At 33.3% G+C, this 23,761-nt stretch overlaps 1 protein-coding gene across 1 annotated transcript in view; it reads right to left on the bottom strand.

The window, feature by feature from the left end:
• Positions 1-17,074, bottom strand: part of LOC124373247 — a gene marked incomplete at its 3' end in the record, with an annotated part of 28,489 nt that extends 11,415 nt beyond the window's left edge. The window contains exons 1-3 of the mRNA XM_046831631.1: positions 16,948-17,074; positions 8,390-8,512; positions 3,397-3,687 (exon numbers count right to left, since the gene is read on the bottom strand). Coding sequence (XP_046687587.1) covers positions 3,397-3,687; positions 8,390-8,512; positions 16,948-17,041 — 508 coding nt within the window. The remainder of the gene's footprint in view (positions 1-3,396; positions 3,688-8,389; positions 8,513-16,947) is intronic.
• Positions 17,075-23,761: the final 6,687 nt, after the last annotated feature.

Genomic DNA, 23,761 nt, shown 5'->3' on the forward strand with positions numbered 1-23,761 from the left:
ATTACAAACAAGCTGGTGAAAGCTTCAAAATATTGAATCATTTATAGAGTAACAATAAAGACAGAAAAAATCAGAATACACTACGAAAATTCCAAACTTTTCATGAACAATGCTGAATCTGAAACAAGTCAAATATTCCATAGAGCAGAGTTTCTCAAAGTGTGGACCCCTGGGGGTCTGTGAAACTAACCTACAAAATGTGGGAAAATATGTAGACTGCTGTTAATAGACATTTATAATATAAAACACTTTCTACTCAGAAGAGTAACATTTCGCCACATCATGAATGAGTTGGCAACTAGATAACTACACTAAACGGGAAAAAACCCATAGTTGTATTGGTCAATCACAATTTAGAGCTAGCAGGTTGGCAGGAGTAGGCTGCAGCTGTGTCCTTGAGGTTCTACTGTAGCGTTTACAGAAACAGATTGATGGGGAGAGGAAGGAATGAGTCACACAGGATGTGACCAAAACATTGTACCACCATGTCAAGTGCTTACAGTGCAGTACCTTTGTTTGCCTTTTAATACATAATAATGATTACATTTATAAAACACCATTAAGTGTATGTCAGTAGTAATCAGCTAAATGCCCTATGGATTGTTGGTTAAAGACGGGTACTGTACGTACAAGTGAAGTGCCGATTGACACTAATAGAGACGGCAGACAGGTCCCTGCACCTGCCCCTCCTAATCTTGATAAGCCATCATGTTCTAAATCTAATGCCAGTACCAATAAAGAAAAAATAGCAGGTATTTTGACGATTATTTAAACCTGGGCTTTGTGCAAGCAAGTAGAGGCATTGAACAAAAACCACAAAGTGTTTTGTGTTACAACCTACTATTCAATGAAGCAATAAAACCTAGTTGTGTAGGCATTTAGAAACAAAACACTCAAGAGTGTTCAGGTAAATCATTATACATTTTTTAAATAAAAGCAATGAAATGAGAAAGTCTAAAAATAAAATTGACAAAATTGTAACAAGTACTACAAATGAAAAGGCAACAGTGGGCATCATATGCTGTTCTCTGTTGATTGCTAAGTCAGGAAAGCCTTATACTGTAGGAGAAGAGCTGATCATGACTGCTGCTAAAAGTATGTGAACATAATGTAGGATGAGACTGCGGTCAAAAAAATAAGTCTGATTTCAATATCAAATGGCTCATTAAAGGCAAGAGTTGATGATGTCTGAGAATGTGCACTCCCAATTAGTTTCATGTTTTGAAATCTATGGAAATGTTTGCATTACAACTAAACGAGAGTACTGACAACTAATAAATCTCACTTGCTAGCTTTTGCCCGTTATGAACACAAAAGGTACATCATTGAAGATCGGTTAGTTTGTCAAGAGGTAATACATAAAAATGCAAATGATGTCTTTGAAGCTTAATTTAAAACATGAACTAGATTGGAACAAATGTGTAGCTTTACCTACTGATGGAGCTGAGCGATAGCGGGTCACAAAACTAGATCGAAGGACGGCGTAATGTGCCAAATATCAAGTGGACATACTGTACAATATATAGAGAAGCGCTTGCATTCAACTGAGCTTAAAACTGTATTTGGAGAACTCGTCAAAATTGTCAACAACATTGTCATAATCCTTGAACTCTCACATTTTTCCCATCTATGTCAGGAAATGGGAAGTGAGTATGAACATGTGTTTTTTACACATAGAGGTTCGTTTGATTTCTTGAGAAAATGTTCTTACTCATTTTTTGAAGTAGCTGATGAAGTTATTTCTTTTTGATCAAAAACAAGAAAATTTAATTTTAAGAGAAAAATTCCATAACCTTTCGTGGCTTTGCAAAACTGAGTACTTGCCTGATTTATTTACATATTTGAATGTTTTAACAGTTGAAGCTGCAAGGACCTGATATTAACATATTCATAGTAGAAGATAAAATCAAAGCAATGATTGAAAAACTAAAGCTGTGGGCATATTGAGTTGAATCAAATTCTTACACATAATTGCCTTTGTTACAACAGTTTTTAATCAAATCTGAAGAAAGCCTACCTTCGACAATCATGTTTAAGACACGATTGTTGAATATGACAGCAAATATATTCAGGAAATACTTTCCTGCACCAGATGCTAACAATGACTAGATAAGACACCTTTTCAAACAACAGGATGTTGCCAATCTTACTGACCTCTCTGAAAATGTACAACATCACCTGGTAGATTTGTCTTGCAATAAGGCTTGGAAAATAATCTTCAAAGAAGAAAATGATTTGTGTCATTTTTTGGTTTCTTGCCCGGATAGAATTCACAAATACAGCAAACAAAGCCTTCAAACATCTTGTAACATACAAAGAATCAAGAGAAATCAACTGAAGGACGTTGAACCAGCCTTGAGGTTGAATATTTTGACAACACTTCCCAAAACTTCAGATATTCTAAAATTGAAGAAAAAAATGCGTATCTCCCATTGATAGTGATGAGTTAAAATTGTATATGTTTATCAAGAGATATTAAGAAAAAACTTATACTTAATACTAATTATTGTTGAAAATAATTAAAAATGTTTTGTTTTTATCATACGTTAGTAAACATATTTGAGTACTTGTAACGAACTTATTTATTTAAAGTCCTAATACAGTAGCACAATACAGTAGTAGGGGGTTTACGTAGATTGGGGGTCCTCGAAGAGTATTAAATATATACTGATGTTTCTGATTGTTTACATCAGGATATGCCAGCTCACCCAACAGGACTATAAGGGTTAACAACAGAGTTCTATTTCTGTGCAACGTGTTTAAAAAATATTCTATGCTGATGAAGAAACTGAAAATCTTCTAAACTATTATATACATCCCACTTTATAAAAAAATGTATTTTAACAATGGATTTTAATAATTTGATTTATACATATATGGAACGTACATACACCAAAGTTTGCATGCTAAGTAATCCTGTAATTGATGTGATATTCCTAGCAAAATTAATATTATTTATTATTGGGAGTTTAAGGACACTGTTTATAGTTTTAATGAGATCATGTGATAAGCCAAGTTGAATTTATATAAGGTTGTGCAGTTTACTAAGAAGACTAATCTCCAATTAGTTGATAGCTAAGAGGTGCTAGATAGCGATATACTGTAATTAGGCATGACTGATCTGTATCTAGGCTGTGGGAACAAGAACTACATCCGTGCAGTCTCACAAAAGTTTGAAGCCTGAAAAATACGAATTTGATAATCTATTGTTTCTGAACAATATGTCTCAACTCAAAGCAAACAATACTGTGTTAGTATCAGCAAAAACATTGGCATGAAACACTGAAAAGTACATGAAAAAGTGATTCATTGCTAGGCACAAGCTCTGCTCAATAATGACATTCCGATGTATAAAAAATGTTTGAAAACTATATAATCCAATTGTAGTGAACTTACTGTGCTTCTTTTTAAGGGGCAAGGGAGGAGGGCGAGTGGGGCTGGTGTTATCTGGAGGTGGGACATTGTCATACTGTGAGGGGTGACGCTCCCTCCGAGATCTCTGCTTCACTGGCAGAGCGGGAGGTATCACAGTCACAGAGCTGCTGTAGCTCTCTGAGCTCTTCTGCTGCACAGTGGTGGTCACAGTCACACTTTGGGTCTTAGACTCCACACAGCTGCTCTTGTAGCTCTGGCTCGAACTCCGCATTGACACAAAACCTGACGATGATGACATTCTTTCTGCTACAACTGTAATTATATTATATTACAATTTCCTACAAATAATCTTTTTCCACAAATATTAAACATGTCTAATCGTTAAATTATTAAATTTGAAGTGAATCTCAGATTAATAAAACTCTATTATTATTTGGATTATATTAAATTTATGCAATAGTTAAATTGAATTATGTTTCCTTTTAAAAGGTGAGAATGAGCAAGAAAATTTTCTGTTATTATTGTTGGCTACATTATGCAGGAGAATTAATCAGCCACTTACTTTTGTTCTAGTTCCAGTACATAAATTATAAATAGATATTTATTATTACAGATTTATAAATCTATTTGTAGCCTCATCATACATTTCTCAAAGAACTTGCTTCATGTTGCTATGGTAGAATCTAAAATTTGACGTGGAACTATCAATAAATATATTACTACTCTCAACCAATCCCTCGACATGTAATATCAACATACATTTTCTACATACAACTTTTAGTTATAGTCCGGTCAATTTAGACATTGACCCTTGCAAAAATTCCCAGAAAGCTGAAAATTTGCATAGATGTTAGGGATACCATTTTTATGAAATTGTGAAAAGTCCCCATCGATCCCATGTCTGCAAACATTTTTATTCAATGTCAAATTTCACAAAAATAGGTTTTTTGAACTTTTCAGCCAAACGTTTAGGTTTATGAAAAAATATGACAGACAAAAATTGTAGATCGTGCAATTATCTACAAAAATGCTCCTTATACTTTTTTTCGTAACACTAACCATTTTTGAGAAACAACAATTACAAAATTTTCTTACACTGTATTGTCTATAATATGAACACGTTTCCACGCCACCTATGAGTTAGTGTACCTAGCGCGATTGTTTTAATGTGGTTTCCCCAGTAGGCCTATTTCACAGTCTATTCCAGTAAAATTTAATGAATGTTTGGTTATTCTTCTTTTTAGTCGTTGCACTCTTGTCAGTGTGGTCATTGTCGATCAGGTACAGCTCGAGTGACAAGCCCCGTTATATTTGATTGTACCATATTTTATTCATCTTCATCGTCATTATGTATTTCCTCTTCTTCCCCTTCATCTTCTCTTCTCTCTCTATTTTCTTCTTCTTCCTCATCTTCTTGAGTAGACATAAATTCTACTAACAGCAATACATCAGTTGTTTCGTCATTCATGTAAAAACCTTCTTCTGTTGGAGATTCAACATTTGAACACGATTGGCCTTGACAAGTGGTGCACGCTAGTGAACAAAATAAGCTTACTTTTTTTGCGGCCGCATCTTAAGTTGCACCCCTTTTTGCAGTTCCAAAAAACAGAATTAAGGAGGTTTTCTGGTTCAGGTGGAAGAAGCGTGTGGGATATGCTTCCAACCCCATTGTTCTGGGTCTAGTTGATTACCAAGCCACACACCTGAACCTAGTAATATACATGATAAAACTGTTGGTGAGCGGAAGCCGCGATTGGAGGAAGGCTGGATAATTGCACACGTTTTTATTACGTGTTTGTTTTGCAAAAGATAAGTAACGTAAATTGTCTATGGAAGTAAATTTTGGAGCTCCATATAAAGACAGAAGAAAGGGAGTTGATATCTTTGAAAGCTTGTACACATGTAATAAAATTTTCTTTTTCAAACTATTAAAAAATTCTTGTTTTACCCCTTCGAAACATTACTGATATTGTATAACAGCCAGTCATAGCATGTAAAAACTGTATATGATTGAACCGATTGATTATCTTCCCGAATAATTGCTGGCGCAGTTGATAGGACCTTCAATTGCTCTTCTTTGACTTCATGTTTTTTTCACTCCAAGCTTGATTGATAATATCATGATAATTAACAAGAAAACATACAATGTTAATTGTCCTAATTCCTGAGTAATAATGACTCTATTACCATAATTTAACTTCAATCGTAATTTAATTTTTCTATTATCAGCACTTACGTTTTTACATATATTTTCTAATTTTTCTAACGTAAACTGGCAGTCATCACCTCTTTCAATATATGAAAATATTTCCCCCATGGTGAGATACAATGCTTCATCTTGAGGACGGCCGACTTAGCCTCCAGTGGTCGGCTTAAAAAATTATACAAAGCAATCATTATGGTACTTAGCTTCAGCAGCAACTAAATCGTGTTCAAACCCAATGCGAGCAACAATAGTTTTTGCTGTGTCATCAGAACGAGACTGAGCTGCTTTCATAACTGAGTCTTTAAATGAATGAGTTATAACGTTACAAATTTTACGACGAGATTTCTGTGCTTGTTTCTTTTTGTATTCCTCACTCAACTTGTCGGCGCAAAATAAACAATTTTTAAAAGAAAAATATGACTCACTTACATGTGCTCTAGTACGAGGAGGACTTTTTGAGAGGTACTAGCTTATTCCTCTTCATGTTGTTGTTTTGCTGCTGCAATTGTACTCTTTCTATTGTATTGTTTGTGACACTGTACATGATTTGTTGCTGAATTTACATTCTTCAAGTAATCAGTACATTGAATACTCCCGTTAAGTAACGTATTCATGCCACGATCAACAATAACACATTAACTTGAAGATAAAAGTTTAGTGCAAAATAAAACACTATTGTGACATATTTTCAACAAAAAGTGGATACATCACAACTTTAGCAGAGAATATTTGAAATAACTACATGTTTTCACTACGAAGAAATTTTAGAGACTAACGGTGATTTAGGTGCGATCTCAAAAAAGCAGGTAGACGGAACGGGCACGCGAACAATGGAATGACAGGCAGATGTTGTTCAAAGGGCACATGGTCCCTTAAAATTAGGTACTCCGTTTTTTTAATATCATATTCTCAGAATTATCAGTCAATATGAATGTATTAGTCACGCAGACTTATAGTTTTACTTATATTACACGCCCAATGGTATCATAGGCAGCTTAGTCGTGCTTATTATGGACAATACAGTGTAAGAAAGTTTGTAATTGTTTTTTCTCAAAAATGGTTAGTGTTATGAAAAAAATTATAAGGAAAATTTTTGTAGATAATTGCATGATCTACAATTTTTGTTTGACATATTTTTTTCATAAACCTAACCGTTTGGCTGAAAAGTTCAAAAAACCTATTTTTGTGAAATTTGACCTTGAATAAAAATTTTTGCAGACATGGGATCGATGGGGACTTTTCACAATTTCATAACAATGGTGTCCGTAACATCTATGCAAATTTTCAGCTTTCTGGGAATTAATGCAAAGTTACCCCTATTTTTTGGCTAAATTGACCGGACTATTAATAGACTTCTCTACACCTTACCCATGAATTCAATCTCTCCATGTGATGCCATCATACATTTTAAAATGAATTAAGAGTGCATATTTGTTTATTTTGTTTGATTATGAAAAAGATTTAAAATGTTAAAAATAGTAAAAAACAAAAATTTTAGGATAATAAATTGAAAAATTTAGCTATTTTAGGTTTTCATTGTTTTTACAACGGTCGGCATTGGTTAGGTTTACCAAATTATGAAGTACCACACTATATACACCATATTTAAAATATTGTACAAAATATATATATTTATACAAAAAAAAGCATCATCTGGCCTGTACGCCCTTAGGCAAATGGCAAACCTTTGTAACCAGGATACTTTAAAACAAATTTATTTTTCTTTAATACATTCCCATATAAGCTACGGGATCAGTGTATATGCAGCTACTTCAAATAAAAACCTTGAAAAAATTCTTATACTACAAAAAAAATCAATACGGTTAATTCTAAATTTACCATGGCAAGCAACCGTTAAACATTTATTTGCACAATTAAGAATTTTAACTGTTTACAGTCAATACATATACGATACAATAAATTACACAAAATTTAAAAATATACCTAACTATACCACTCATAGATATAATACTAGGAGTGGTATAATTTTTGAAAATCATAAATTAGAGCTGTTTAAAAAGAAAACTGAATACGATTTATTCAATACATTCCTATTGACATAAAAAAAATTGAAGGAATCAATCCGTTTAGAAATAAATTTAAAAATTATCTCATATCACAATCATTTTATTCTTTTGAAGAATTTTTTGAGGGCTTGGGCCATTAAACAAAAATAAAAATTGAGTTGATTTTAGTTGCTAAAATTAACAATATTTATGTTAAGTTAACATAAGATTTTAGATAGGTTATCTGTGATGATATTAGTCTATCTGTATTTGTGACACTATTCTGACTGTATTTATAATATTACAGCTTTGAATAAAGATCTATGACTATGACTATGACTATGACTATGACTATAGAATCAAACCCGGAACACCAGGTTTAATAATTTTTTTCCCATGTGAAACACAACGCAAGGCGCCATGCACAAACTTACATCACATTGACTGCACAGGTATTGTCAGCTTTTGGTAAGATCATTTACAAGGAAACAGGCAGAATAACATGCCCACACCATCTAGTGGCAAATCAGCTAACTACTTATTAATATTTAGTTTGCCGTTTTACTACTAAGCAGAACGTCACTCATCAAAGAACACAGCAGATCAGATCAGGACATAGTTGTGTAATGAGATAAATCGCAAAAAGATGAGATAGTATCTAATTCCTTCAGATGAGGATACCTTCTCTTGACTAAGAATATTTCTTGTAGATTAGATCTCTGCATGGAAATATCTGCTCCACCACACAACACTTGTCAAAGATTGTACATTGAGGAAGAATTGTAGTGAGTACAGTACTGACCTGTGTTGGAAACATGGTCTGGAGAATACCGGGCCTGGGTCTGCTCCTGTGAGATTGTACTGCAGGAACTGTCCCAGCAACAACACGAGCCACTGGACCCATTTAGTAGACTACCCCCTATACCTGCACAACAGAGTAATAAAGTACTTTCCTGGACAATATCATTTCGACCCCAAAACTCTACAGTCTGAGTCAGTGATTGAGCATTTACTTTCATAGGCTTTGTATTTATATGAGCACATTCAGTTAAATAGTTTAATTAATTAAACATATGGTTATGCTGACATAAAACAATGTTTACAAAGAACAGCTGATTATACTTAACAGGCTCTTTCAATTAATAAAATTTGTTTGCTGTAATGCAACTTTAAGGCACCAAGATAGGATTTTTTGCACTGTTAGGGACCAGTGGGATTTTTGAAATAATAATAATAGGCCTGTACGTTTACCAGGGACCCCAGAAGTCCATGTAAAATTCATGATAGTTTACGTGTGAAAGCGTAACAAACACGCAAACTCACTCTCGCATTCACAATATTAGTTAGGATAATTAAATTATTCACTTATTTTCTCGAATATTCACTTACAAACTCCAAACAACACTATAATGGTGAAACAATGCAAATCCTCCCAAAAATGTGACAATTACTTTTACCAATATCCACAAGATTGCAGCATCAACCAGACAGCAGTCTCTTACTCATTTCTAATTTAGATAGAGCCCTAAATAACAACATAATATACCAGCTGCCATTACAAAAGCTAACAGGAAATTCATAGGTAATTAATTAGGTATCTTGGGATTGGCGGATATGCACAAATTTAGTATTGCACGATATATCGCAAGTGTAGTTTAAGAGTGATATATGTTATATAGATAGGCCTTTAATAAGAAGCAAATAAAAATACCAAAATTAAGGTTAAACACTTGTACACTGCACTTGTTGAAGATACCATTTTGGATAACTTGATTGAATCACTAGATAAAGTCTTTATACATAACAGATCAGAGGATCATCATGGGAGATATTAACCCATTGGTGATGTATGACGTATATTACCCGTCATCATGTATACAGCGCGTAAAGACTGGTAACGGACAGTGTCCATCATGAATTTTGAGGTTTGTTCAATAGATATAATCTTTGGATATTCCGTTCACCAACAAGCTATCGATAGTTGAATCGTATTATTCGATATATAACATCTAAATACAAGAAACTGAATGCAAAATCCGAACATAAATACTGAATAACGTAACTGTTTACAAACAAACAGCGATCAGTTGAGCAACATGGCGTATTTTTCCGTCCGTCGGAGTTATATACTTATGTGGATAATGTATTGTTTATATTGTTTATTATGTGATTTATATAAGTATTTTACACAAAACACATAACATTTTAGAACACAGAAAATGACTCATTTATATACATATACATATTTTACACAAAACACATAACATTTTAGAACACAGAAAATGACTCATTTGTAACTTCTTATATAGCCTTAGATCCAAAGAATTAACTTGCTAATGATATTTCACATTTAATTATTAATGCATGGGAAAGCTAATTTGGCATTAGTATTTGCAATATCATAATCTGTACTTCAAGAATTTGACAGTAAAATTAACCAACCCAATAAATAAATAAATCTTTATTTGTCGTTCGAATTCTTACAATCATTGACAATGTCATATTGCAGCCTAGGGCATGGTCAAAATAAAACAATTTTATCAAAATAATTTAAACTTAAACTAACATACAAAAAAGAAAAAACAGTGCTTTAGTAGCATAAATTAGTCAGTGAAGGTTAATTTAAAATAAACTAGGCCTAGATATATAAATTAAATAGTAAATAAACAATTGTCAAAATTTACATATAAAAATTATTATATATCTAAAATGTAATGTTTTTTAATTCTAAAAACTCGTCTAAACTATAGAAAGGGTGTTTCAAAAGCCAACTATAAAAAAGCTTAGTGAAGGTTTTATGTGGATACTTATTTACCAAAGGTTCCAAAAAATTAAAGATTTTCAGCGATGTTACCATGTGACTATTTAAGGTTTTACTGAGGCGGTGATAACCAATTGCAGCATTGTTTTTAGTTCTAGTATTGTATGAATGAATTTCGTTATTAAATTTTTAAAATTTTGGATTTTTTAGAATATAGTTAATTAAATCAAATATATATAGATTGATAACCGTTTGAATCTCTAACAGAATAAAAAGTGGTTTACAATGTTCCAGCGGTTGAGAATTAGTCATTACTCTAATAGCTTTTTTTTAAGAATTAAGATGTCTTCAGTTCCTGAGCAGTTGCCCCAAAATATCAAACCATATGGAAAAACTGCTTGGAAATACGCAAAATAGGCAGTCCTCACATAGTTTTTAGGAACAGCACTCTTAAGGCGACCTAACAGGTAAATAACTCTAGAAAGCCTCTTGCTTATATATTCTGTATGTTGGTTCCAGTTTAGTTGGTTATCTATATACATTCCTAAAAATTTTACATTGGAGCTAAAACTGTTATCAAGAGGGGCCAAATAAGGTTTCAAGCTAAAAATTATATTTTGTGTCTTTTCTTCATTTAATAGAAATCCATTAGATCGAAACCACTGGGAAGCACCTATTAAGGTTTCATCTGAAAATTTTGAGAGTTCTCCAATGTTATTTGCAATGTTAATAAAAGTTGTATCATCAGCGTAAAGTATTGTTTTAGCTGTCACTGAGAAAGGTAGATCTGATTAAAAATAGAAGTGGTCCAAGAACAGAGCCCTGTGGGACACCATATTTTACTGTAATGTCCTTGGACCTTACCCCATTGATGGTAACTATCTGTTGTCAATCATGTAAATAAGACTTGAAAAATTTCAATGTAGGATCTGAAAACCCGTAATAATTTAGCTTTGTGATAAGATCACAGTGGTTAACACAATCAAAGGCTTTGCTCAGGTCACCTTCTGTGACCTGAGCAAAAGCCTTATTTTCAAATATCTGATTAATTTGTCTAATCAAATCATCTATTGCATCAACTGTAGATTTAGTCTTTCTAAAACCAAATTGAGATGCATTTAAAAGATAATTGCTCTCCAAGAAATCAACAATCTGTTCGTAGACCAGCGTTTCAATCAGTTTTAATAGGACTGGAACAACAGAAATGGGACGATAGCTCCCAGGCTCATCCTTCGGACCCTTTTTATATATTGGGCAAATTCTGGAAACTTTAAGTTGTCTAAGAAACACCCCCTCTTTTAGTAATTGGTTGATACAGGTTGCTAGAGGATTTACCAAACTTAAAGCTATTTTTTTTTTAATAAGTTATTTGATATATCGTAAAAATCAAGGCTGTCAGAATTTTTTTAATGGCTTTCAAAACGTTCTCTGGAGTTATATTTTTCCAAGAAAAGTACTGGTTGGACACAATAGCTGGCAGCAACTCATGACTTTGAACATTATTTACAGATGATTTTATGTTTCGTTTAACTTCATTTACAGAATTTACAAAATAATTATTGAAAGTATCAGGATCAATGTTGGTTTTGAAATTATTAACTTGAACATTATTATTTTTTATAATATGCCAAGCCGATTTGCATTTATTACTACTTTGCCCTATATAATTTACATTACTAGCTAGTTTTGCTTCTTTGATGGACTTTTTATACTGATATTTTAATTCATTATACCTATCTCTTAAGGAAACATTTTGATTATGATTGCCCTTTATCAAGTCACTAAGAAACAATAATTTTTCTTTCGTTTTCCTTAAATTGTCAGTATACCACATTTTATTCTTTTTTTTGGATAATTGTTCGGTTTTTAATTTTTTTAATACTTTAAAAAAATTTATATTGTTAATGATAACAGTGAACAGAGACTCAAACATGTATTCCGCACCATTGAATTTAGTTAGATATATTAAATTTTTCCAGTCATAAGTAGCTAGCTTTGAAGACAGATTTTCAAAATCACATTGAGGGATAAACAATTTAATGGGATAGTCAGTTCTAGAATTATTGTAATCGTTTTTAGTAAATGTTCTATTTTTCATCCTAATGTTGACAGTGATGCCATCATGATCAGAGAATGGGAATTTGAACGTACTGACTGAGGCTGTCTTGAGAGAATGTTTTCTTATAAAAACATTATCTAGACAATTTTTTCCTCTAGTTGGTGTATTATTTAAATAGTAAAAATCATACTGTCTTAAGATATTAAGCAGTTTGCTAACTGTTGCAGTGTTTTTTGTAACATCAAAGCAAACATTAACATCGCCTCCCAATATAATATCACAATTAGTCTTTTGCGTAATATATGACAGCAATGTGTCAAGAGTGCATAAAAATATAGTGGGGTCACCATTTGGAGAATGATACAAAGATACTATCAATATTTTAAGATCATCAATAAAAATAGCAGAGGCTTCAAAGTTTAATTCATCACAAAATCCACTAATGTCCCACTCCCTAGATTGAAATTTACCATGTACAAATATGGATGTCCCCCCTCTAATGTGGTTCTGTCTGCAATATGCAGCTGCACAGTAATAATTATCCGGAAATGATAATTTAATTTCATCATATCCAAGCCAATGTTCTGACAGGCAGATTACATGCACATTAGGCATACTAATAAAAAAACTTGCTAAGACATCAATTTTATTTTTTAAACCTTGTATATTTAAAAATATTATGTTAAACTCTATGAAATGCTGGTTAGATGGATTTCCAGAAAGAGTGCGGAGTTCAGTGATTGAGCTAGTTCCTGTTTTACATTGGCTAAATTGGTAACTTATTAATAGTTGGGTTAGGTGAAAAGACGTGATTACTTAAATGTATTAAACTATTATCTACAGAAGAAATGTTCCGAAACGTGTCTTGCAGTGTAGTATCAGCCACATTGACTTCTAGCACATCATTTGATATAGAAGCATTTAGAGCATTAGAGTCTTTAGTAGTGGTTTTGAGTCAAGTGTAAAGAAATTTCACACTTCAATTTTGCAACAAAATCAGAGTGCATCAGTCCATTTCTAAGTTTACCAGCAGATGCTTCGTCAGTTGTAACTATCTTGACACAGGCATTTGAAGCTTTCTGGAAGAGAATAAGATTAGCCACAAAATGTTCTATGGTAATGTGATCCCTTACACATCCCATTGGAGAGCAGATCAGTGTTCTTAGTTTTCTTCTTTTAAAATCTTCCGTTAGTTTAGTGAAAGCAGTATCATAATCACACTTTTCTGGCTTTTGATGATATATTTTTTTTGTCACCAGACCGTAAACAGATGCTCCAAACCTGGATGTCTGATAAGTCAAAAAATTGTTGAGACAATGTGACTGGGTGGGTTTCCCAAAACGATCTCTGAATACCAGCGCAACCCCAGCACTCATCTGTTTATCATCACAGAGGTCAGCGGAGATACAGTGGGCAAAGCCAACTGTTTGGTCATGACTAAACTCATCCATTAAGTTATTCATGTCAGCCTCAATTACATTGATGAGTTCACAAACTGACTTGTTTACTACTGGATTCAACTTTATTGTGTGATTTACCAGTAGAATGTGTGTTTGCCATAACACCTTTTAAATCACCAATGTGCACTTCCAAACTCTGCTGTTCCTTTTCTGGAAATACATTTTTTCAGAATGTCCATAATTAAATAGCCTAGCTTAGTCCTCCCTCTGCCACTAAGGTGAAGGCCATGTCTGGTAAAATGAAATCGTTTTAGTCTGTCTAAGTCAATAAGATAGGTAGATTTGATACGAAACACCAGTTCTCTAATGTAATTATTAAGAAGGTCAATAGTGTTGTGTACTGGGCTAAATATGTCTTGGTCATATCTTCTTGAAACTGTGGTTATTATTACAGGCTTGTTCTTGCTTAAAGTAATTAGATCATTTTCCAGTGATTTATATATTGAGGAGACATTACTTTGTAGAACATCATTAGTTCCCCCCAAAAGAACTATGGCATCATCTGTTGATGACAATGCTGCTTCTGTCACTTGGAGAAGACGAGCATTCGGCATTACACATCCCACGGCTTTGATTTCGTTTTGATTTGCCCTTTCAATACCTTGAGCCACTTCATGTCCCTGGCTGTCTGAATAAACTGCCAATTTAATTTTTTTTCCCAAAAGTTATTTTTTTGGTCTTGATTGAATTATTTTGTTATTTTTAAATTTGGTTTGGTTTTTTTGTTTCTTGTAAGTTGAATGTTTTCTTTTCTATAGTTTGTTGCAAATCATGATTACATAAGATTTGATAATTATTTGAAGTTGATATTGCTGTTTTCTGTAGCTGAGGTAGCTTTTTTAGGTTAGTACCATTATTATTTTTGTTTCTTCTAGAAACTGCTAAGGTCCACTTATTTTCTGAATGATTTTTTGTGTGACTTATGTTGTACTCGATTTTTAAGGAGATCTGTTTTGTGTTATGTGTTAATTTGTATATCTCTGAGACAAGCTCTTGGTTTTTCAGAAGTATCTTATCATAATTATCCTTGTAAGATTTTATTGCTAAATTTGGAGATTATCAGCTCCTGTATGGCAGATTTTACTCAAACTCAGGTACCGATTCTTATGAAATTATTAATGCAAGCTGGGCACGCTTTGTCAAAATTTCCCATTCAGTGGGAGGTGCTAAGGCTTGTGTTAGGATCTCAGGATGTAAAGCAAAAACTTCACCTGTTAAGGCAGAAACAATAGCATTCAATGCTGTTGTTTTGTTGAGGTGTCAGCCCTTTGATTAAAGGAAAGACTGTGTGTTGGGTCTAGATAAGTACTGATTCTTTTAGAGATCTTCTTCGCATGTTCAAGATTCAAATCACTTCCTGAGTCAAAATGATAAAAGTTCTTTTGTTTTTTATCAAGCACTAAAAGGGCCTTCCAGTGGAATCCAGAACCACCAATATTTTGAATTTCTGGCGAATTATTTACTGGAAAGAAAATAAAGTCTTTATTTTGCAAACAAACGGGTTGAATAATTTCTCTGTAGTCTTCAAGAGTCTTCAAAATAAAACTTATCATTTTGGAATGCATTGTTCAAGAGATCATAGTAGATTTGAACCGCATCATCTGATACCCATTCGGACACTAGCAAAGATTCACAGATGTTCATTTTTTTCATTTTGTGAAGCTGAAGGATTGGGTTTGTTGTTATGGTTATTATTCATTTTAGCTGAATCTTCAACTACTGTACTTTGAAGAGGGTAGTGTGTCAGGAGAGTGTTTTTGATTTAAATTCTTGGTTTCCATTTGTGGCGTTGTTAAAAATCTGAGGTGTTTGTGGAGACTTATGTGTAAACACAAGACTTTTTTTTTGCTTCCACTTGTTTTGGTTTGTATATTTTTCGGGGTAGTTTGTCCATTACAGTTTTGGGCTTTGCGAATTTGATCCAAGGCCAGGTTGAATTTGGCGTTATTTTCTCTCTGGATACCATATTTATTTTTAAATTCCTCATACGGATAAAATGTTAGTTTGATTGCATTTTGAAGTTTTCGTTCGTTCCAAAAAATAATTTACACGAAAATATCTATATTTATCGTTTTTTTGTGTTCAAATTATATCTATTTGAGCTGGCCAAGGAGGATAACCACGGACAGCAGCAAACACAAAATCCCCTTCTTTTAAGTCATTTGTATTTTTTACCACCATTTTTAATGAATAGATAAAGTTCAGATTTCAGATTTACAGGCAGGTGTCACAAAAAACACAGTTATTTAGAAAAAACACCAGTAAAGCATGATAAACTGTTTAGCCATATTCTGCCTCAACGTATTACACCAAATACAAATCAATGAATCAGAGATATTGGTGGGCGGTCAGTTAAAGATAGTGATAATAGTAGTTGACCTTGAACTGTTATTGTCTGCCTACTAGATCTACCTGCAGACAGATTAGGTAGACAGGTACAGCTGACCGATAATGCAATCTATTATACTCTGTCTCACAAATTGCCTGTTACTACTGGAGTCATGTTAGTAGGCCACCTCCTGCCAGTAACCATTTGATTATTAAATATTATTATTATTTGTTCTTCACAAACTACTTTTTCAAATAGCAATTACAATTAAAATAGTGAGTGTTACTGTAAATGGTTAAACTGTGGACTGTCCCAAAAACTCTTTAGTTCACTATTAAAATTTTGCTTACAACCATGTGGTTTTATCTCCTAGAAGAGTGAGTAGCATATATCTTATTGTAAAATCTTACATAAGTTTATATATTTAAATAAAATTTAATTGCCCTGTGAAGAGTTTATACTTATACCAAACTTTTAGTCCACTTTTAACTATACTATAACTTTGTGTAAACTGAAAAAATATAAATTACTGTCACATTCACTGATACTGTCCACTCATCTCACTCACTCATGTTTCATCAAAATCATTATCTTTAGCACTATACTTTTCGCCATTTGGAAGCTTGATGATGCTATTAAAATACAATTTATTTCTGATAAAACTAAAAATTACTACTAGTGTACAAAATAATTAAATCTGCATTCAACAATACTTTAACTTATCTATACGTAAAAATTAATAATATTTTACCATGTGTATGCTGGACAGAATCCATATTTATTGAACTATCTTCATCCACTAAAGCCTGAAGTTCATCATCATCCTTCAAAGAAGAGTTGAGCATGGAATCTACGCTGCCAAGGGAAGAGTTATTAGAGCGTAAAGGAAAGCCTCTCCATGGACTGTGTGGCTGCCCGTCGCTTGGGGGGGTAGAGGAGGGGGTGAAATCACTACCCCAGGGGACCTTCCAACATATTACTATTTTAGAAACTGTTATATATTGATAGAAACTTTTTTCATCACAAGAATGATCTTATGAAATATCTGATAGCTAACTAATTGAGACCTCTTTAGGAATTCAATAAATAATAATATAAAACTATTCTTCCAATGTTAACACAATATATTGCCTAGTAAAGTCCCAAATAGTTTAGTCTGCCGTCAGTGGTAGAGCTTGTTCAGGACAAAGAGCATAGAAACGGAACAAATTAGCCACAATTTTTAAGATAAGTTATGGTTCAGCACAGAATATTGTCCAATAATATGTGTTTGATATTGAATAAAAATGTCTGCAAGATGGATGCTACATCAGTTGATCAGTGAATTGAAAGAAATGTCACATTGAAGTCTGTTAAAAACTTATGTATTGTTTTCACATTGAAGGTTGTTCATTTCAATACAAAATTGTTATAGGCGATGAGACCGAGAAAAATGGCAACATAACTTCATCGCCGGGTGTCCAAAAACATTTTGCATTCAGCAATTGGAAAGAAAAAAAATCATGTTCACCTTCTTCTGGGATACAAAGTAGTTTTTCAATATTACATGGACGGAGGAATGACAGAAACTAGCACTTTTCTGCTGTAGTTGTAAATCAAAAGTAGGTGTAAAAGAGAATATTCTTATCCATCCTGAAGCCCTAGAATGCACCACGGAGGACAGAGAAGGATGATGACAGCAGAAGACATGAGGTCAGTGGAAAGTGGAAACGTGTGAGAGTGTGAAGTGGCTATATGAGGTGAATATTTACCTGACCCTTGTTTTTTCTCAACAACAGCAATTTTCTCAGTGTATGTGTTCAAGATGGGTGTAAGCCTAGGAAACTTAAGAGTGTCCTCTGAAGGAATTCAGAGCATGGTGATGTTTGGCTAACTCTTTGCAGACTCTAATGATAGGGAAATAGTCTTATTGACAGGCTTAGATTAGTAATCTCCGCATTTATTGAAATGGTGCTGAAATCTAAAACTGCAGAAGAAATTAAATGTGGCATGGCAATCCCAGTTTAGCACAAACTCACAATGATAGTTTTGTTCTAACACAATTATAATAGTAAGTGAAGGTACAAAAGTTGAAGGAAACAAAAAAGGAATGCTACAAGACCAGGAAAAAACTAAAAAAATTTAAACCACAGTGAATGTGAGATGCCATGGCAATACTGCAATGCTAAATAACCTCAATCAAGGAAATTGGAGTTTCTTTATGTAATATTTATTTACAACTAAGTATACTAAACTAACAACACATTCAAAAATATACCACACTATATAGTAATGCTTTTGGCTGGGTAGAACTCACAAACAATTCAATACGGTTGATTCCGGCTATCCCACATTAGCATAAACTCATTATGATACTTTTTTGTTCTAAACACAATTATAATAATAAACAAGGGTTTCACAAGACAAGAAAAAACACAACCAAGATCCACCTTCAAAAATTATTTGTTGCTGAAATCTAAATATAGTACTAACATGGAGGAGGAGGAGAACTGAAAATGCGAGTTTATATTGGCTTGGTGTTTTCTTAAGGTCTCATCTTCTCATGTTGTGTTACGATTGGTAGTTGACTGTATATTGTATTAATATTGGGTCAGTTACACTTATTATCATAAACATATTACCCAATTCATTATGTTTGACTTTCAATAGTAACAAGTGCCTACCTGTTGGGTAGGGGTGGCTTAGGGGGAGGAACATCATCATGCAGGACGGACTCGGAGCTGAGAGAGTGGTGGGGGGTGACTGACTGTGATGTCTGTTCCAGGATCTGGCGTTCTCGTGGGGGTCAAAGGGATGTCAGGCAAGGAGCTGCGCTGGGAGAAACTCCAGGGAATAAGTGGAACTCCTGTCCAACTGAGGCTTACTGTGGTTCAGTGTCTTGCTGCTGTGTTCCATGATCTTTGCACTGGCTAGTGTCACCAAGTTCTACCAAATATGAAAAATAGCAATGATTTGTACGTCATGTTCTAGAACAACTACTTAAATAACATAATAATTTAACTTATCAAACCAAAATACCTATAAAATATTTTAGTAATAAAATTGGGAATAAAAGGTTTCCCTGAACTCATTCATCAACATTCAATAATTGTTTTAGACTAAGACGTTCACCTATAACTGCTATGCTATGGACATGTGCCTTCCATTGATCTCACCATGACATTAAACTAAAATGTTGGAAGGTATATAGTTTATGTAGTGTAAAATAATAAGGGGAGTAAAAGGAATTCATAAGTTTATGAGTCATGGGAAAGCAGATAAAAACCAGTTATTAAGTTAATGAACACAGTTTACTAAGTAATAAAGCCAACAATGGTTCTAATACCCAACTAATCCTTCTACCACTCTCAAACTGTCAATGTTGATTTTTATCATAGTAGTGTATCAGTTCCTGGTAAATACAGGGTGATTTCCATGAAGTTCTCCCCCCCCCCACTTCTACAGCACATTTTACTATAGTAAAAATTAATGAAAAAATGTTATATAAACATAGGTCCGAAAAAAACGCTTCGTTAGCGAGTTACAGCTAGCGAAAGATTTCGCCTGAATTCCTGGGTAAAGAGTAAAATAAAGCCATACTGAACTTTTGGAAAGGTTAATTAAGTAAGAAATATTGTGGATTCTTATGTATTTTTTACCTGATAAAGCTAATAAAATAGGTTTCAGAACTGTAACATGTAGTAGATTTTTGAGGGATACAGGGTTAAATGCAAAAAATTGGGGCACGAAACAATGTTTTTTTAAGTTTTTGATGTACAATAACTTTGTTAAATTGGTAATAAATACATAAAATCAACAAACATTAATTGTAGAGAATGTAATTCTGAGAAAAATTGATATAATCAAAGTCTAAAATAAAACAGAAATAAGTACCAAAAAATCGATTTTATTCAGTATAATACATTACTACTTTTAAGCAAAATTAATCAGGTTGGGCCAACCGTACGCCACCTTTTTATTGTAGATGTTCGAAAATGAGGCCATCAATATCAATACATTTTGCAGCACGTTTGTGTATTGCTTTTGTTGCGTTTCTTAATTTTTCAGGACTTCCCTGTATCTGCACAGCCGAATCCATAATATGGGCAATTAATTCATCACGAGAATTCACTTTTGTCTTGTATACAATGTCTTTTCATTCATCCCCAGATGCAATAATCCAATGGAGATAGATCTGGTGATCTTGGTGGCCAAGGGTGAGGCCCTCCACGACCAATCCAGTGTCCAGGAAATTGATGATTTAAGTAAGCAGAAACGGCACGTGAAAAGTGGGGAGGTGCTCCGTCAACATGCTGGAAGTACAAATTTTTGTCTGAGATGTAAAGGAACATTCTCTAACAGCTGCGGCAACTCTTTTTGAAGGAAATGCAAATAGAACTCAGAATTTAGGCGTCCATGTAATATGAAAGGTCCAATCAAGCCGATTGTGCAAAAGGCCACACCAGACATTGACGCTAAATCGGTTGTTGAAAGTTTCTGTTCCACTAACCTCATGTGGATTTTCTTCTGCCCATGAGTGTTCATTGTGCAAGTTATTGACACCATCCCGAGTGAATTGTGCCTCATCCGTAAACAAAATACGCTTGTAGAGTTGATATATTAATATTCATAAAGTTGCAAAACTCCAAGCGAAGCGGACCATCCCCTAGCTGTAGATGTTGAACCTTTTGTTTATGAAACGGATAAAATTTATTTCGATTAAGTGGCCTCCACACCGTTGACTGCGAAACTCCCTATCCGCCTAGAAATACGTCGTGTACTTACACCTGGACTGCGATGAACAGCATTAATAACAATATCATCATCAAGTTGGACAGCTCGTTCATAATTGGTCCTAGTACTTGGTAGTGATCCTGTTTCCCGAAGAGTACGAAAAGTTCCTGAAATTGTTTTGGTATCTGGAAATCCTCCTATTAGGGTAACGTAGTTCATATTCTTCTTACAGCAGCTCTAGCATTACCATTACAGTAACCCAAAATAAAAAACCATATCAGCGTATTTCCTCTGATGTAAATAAGTAAGGCATTTTTTCGCTGAATAAACAATCGAATTATAACTCACAGAAAAATTGCATTTAATAACACGATTCACAGAACCCGATCTCCTGCTGTAGCTTGCAAAACACCACTAATACACAGTTTCTAACGTAACAGTACAGAATACCATTGTTGATCAGCTGTTTATTCGTGCGTTAACCAACTTAGAAATTAATAAAACGAAAAACTGCATTTCGATGATTAGTAAACAATAATGGGAAAATGTTTGCTTCATTTATTTTCGAACATTTGATGTAAATTTTTATTTAAAAAAAAATACAACGTAATAAAACATGATATTTTTATTTACAAACAAATTTATTTAACAGTTAATCTTGTTTTCTCAATTTATCTCATCATTAAGGAACAAACATTTTGTTTTTGTTTTATTTTAACTAAAATACCGTACGGTATTTTCTTTACAGCTAGTAATGTATTATACTGAATAAAATCGATTTTTTGGTACTTATTTCTGTTTTATTTTAGACTTTGATTATATCAATTTTCTCAGAATTACATTTCTGTACAATTAATGTCTGTTGATTTTATGTATTTATTACCAATTTAAACAAAGTTATTGTACATCAAACTTAAAAAAAGATTGTTTCGTGCCCCAATTTTTTGCATTTAACCCTGAAATCCCTCAATAAACTACTACAGGTACAGTTCTGAAAACCTATTTTTATTAGCTTTATCAGGTAAAAATACATAAGAATCCACAATATTTCTTACTTAATGAACCTTTCCAAAAGTTCAGTATGCTTTTATTTTACTCTTAACCCAGGAATTCAGGCGAAATACTTTCGCTAGCTGTAACTCGCTAACGAAGCGTTTTCGGACCTATGTTTATATAACATTTTTTCATAATTTTTATTAGTACAATGTGCTGTAGAAGTGGGGGGAGAACTTCATGAATCACCCTGTATATTTCTAACCGATTTACATTTGTGTATGCATATTCCTAAAATCCCAAAAAATTGATAACTTTTTTAAATAAACTTAGTGGACAATAGAAAATACTTTTCAATCCAAACATTACATGACATGAACATGGTGGAGGTCAGTCATAGATAGAGAGTGTTCAAAGAAACTGGTGTGTCCAATAAAGTTCAATAGAGGTCCTTTACAAGGGTTAAATGCATCTTTTCTGAAGACAGGTACAATTTTACAAAACTTTACCAACATGAGTTGTACATATTTAAAGTATGGATAAGGTTGCATCCATTGATAATCAAGTCCTCCGAGAAAACAAATTAATGTAAAATAAAAAAATAAGAACACATTTTACAGTAAATTGTATATCAAGGATTCTCCCATCCTTTATTGCCTATTCCTATATAATTACAGAGATAAAGATTTCTGAATGCAGAATGACAGGGTTTTTATTTAATAAAAAAATAACTTTCTTATTATTCGAGTTTATAATAAAATATTTCACAGGTTTTATGGCCTCCCCTACTAATTGTAGTTTTTTAGTTATCCTTTATTTTAAAAACAACCATGCAAATTTTCTTATGTTATCATTTATAACATTAATTTTCTTTCAGCTATTATTTTATTTTAAAATAATGCTACTCCCTACAGATGATAATTGGTATGCCTCCAATATTCTACTTTAAATGCCTAATAATGTTCTTGTGGGTGATAAAATTACTATTCTGTCTTCTGGAAGTATAATCCTTAAATAGCTATATGGCTTGGAAAATAAAAAAATAATTCATATACAAGTCCAAAAATTGATTGCACTCCTTAACTTAATTATTATCTGATAATAAAAAACAATAAGTCCACTAAATTTATTTACAATTCTAAACAACAAGTACCTGTACAGCTACTTCAACGAGATGGACAACATCAGTGGACATTTTCCTTTGCTGATAGCCTTGGTCCTCCCATCAATAAAACATCATCACATGAGTCGGAATCTCAGTTTTGGCCAGACTTTGGGTACACCTGGTTGGTGGCAGACACGCGAGAGCTGAGCTGTGGAAACCAATATATCTTAAAATAAAGAAATTATAGAAACACCAGAAATGATGATTACGCATTAGTATTTTGCTATATTAATTTGTCATGGCCAAGACAAAGTATAACAATTAATATGAAAACAACTGTAGAATATACATCGTAATTTTAATAGGTAAATATCATATATAATATATAACTAATATCAAATTATTCTAACTTTAACCCTAGAAGTGGCAGTGCTGCCATATATACGGCGCGGTCGGCCCGTCTCGTCTAAGTGGCAAGCGCCGGCGATTCCGGCCCGATTACAGCATTATGCTGTGTCAATTATGTTATTTTTGAAGGAGTAAATATAGATCCTGAATTAGTGATAAAAATCATATATTTGGAAAGATGGTGAGAATCATACTTTAACAATGATAACCGTATTTGTATTAGGTTTTATACTAATTTGTACAGATAATCCATCTATGGATATATATAAAATCAACAGATTGTACAGCCAGACATCTTGGCCCCCGCCCACACAAACATATTATGTTTACTTTCCTAGTTGTTGTT

Source organism: Homalodisca vitripennis, unplaced genomic scaffold (assembly GCF_021130785.1).
Source record: "Homalodisca vitripennis isolate AUS2020 unplaced genomic scaffold, UT_GWSS_2.1 ScUCBcl_5145;HRSCAF=11740, whole genome shotgun sequence".
NCBI classification, from domain to species: Eukaryota; Metazoa; Arthropoda; class Insecta; order Hemiptera; family Cicadellidae; genus Homalodisca; species Homalodisca vitripennis.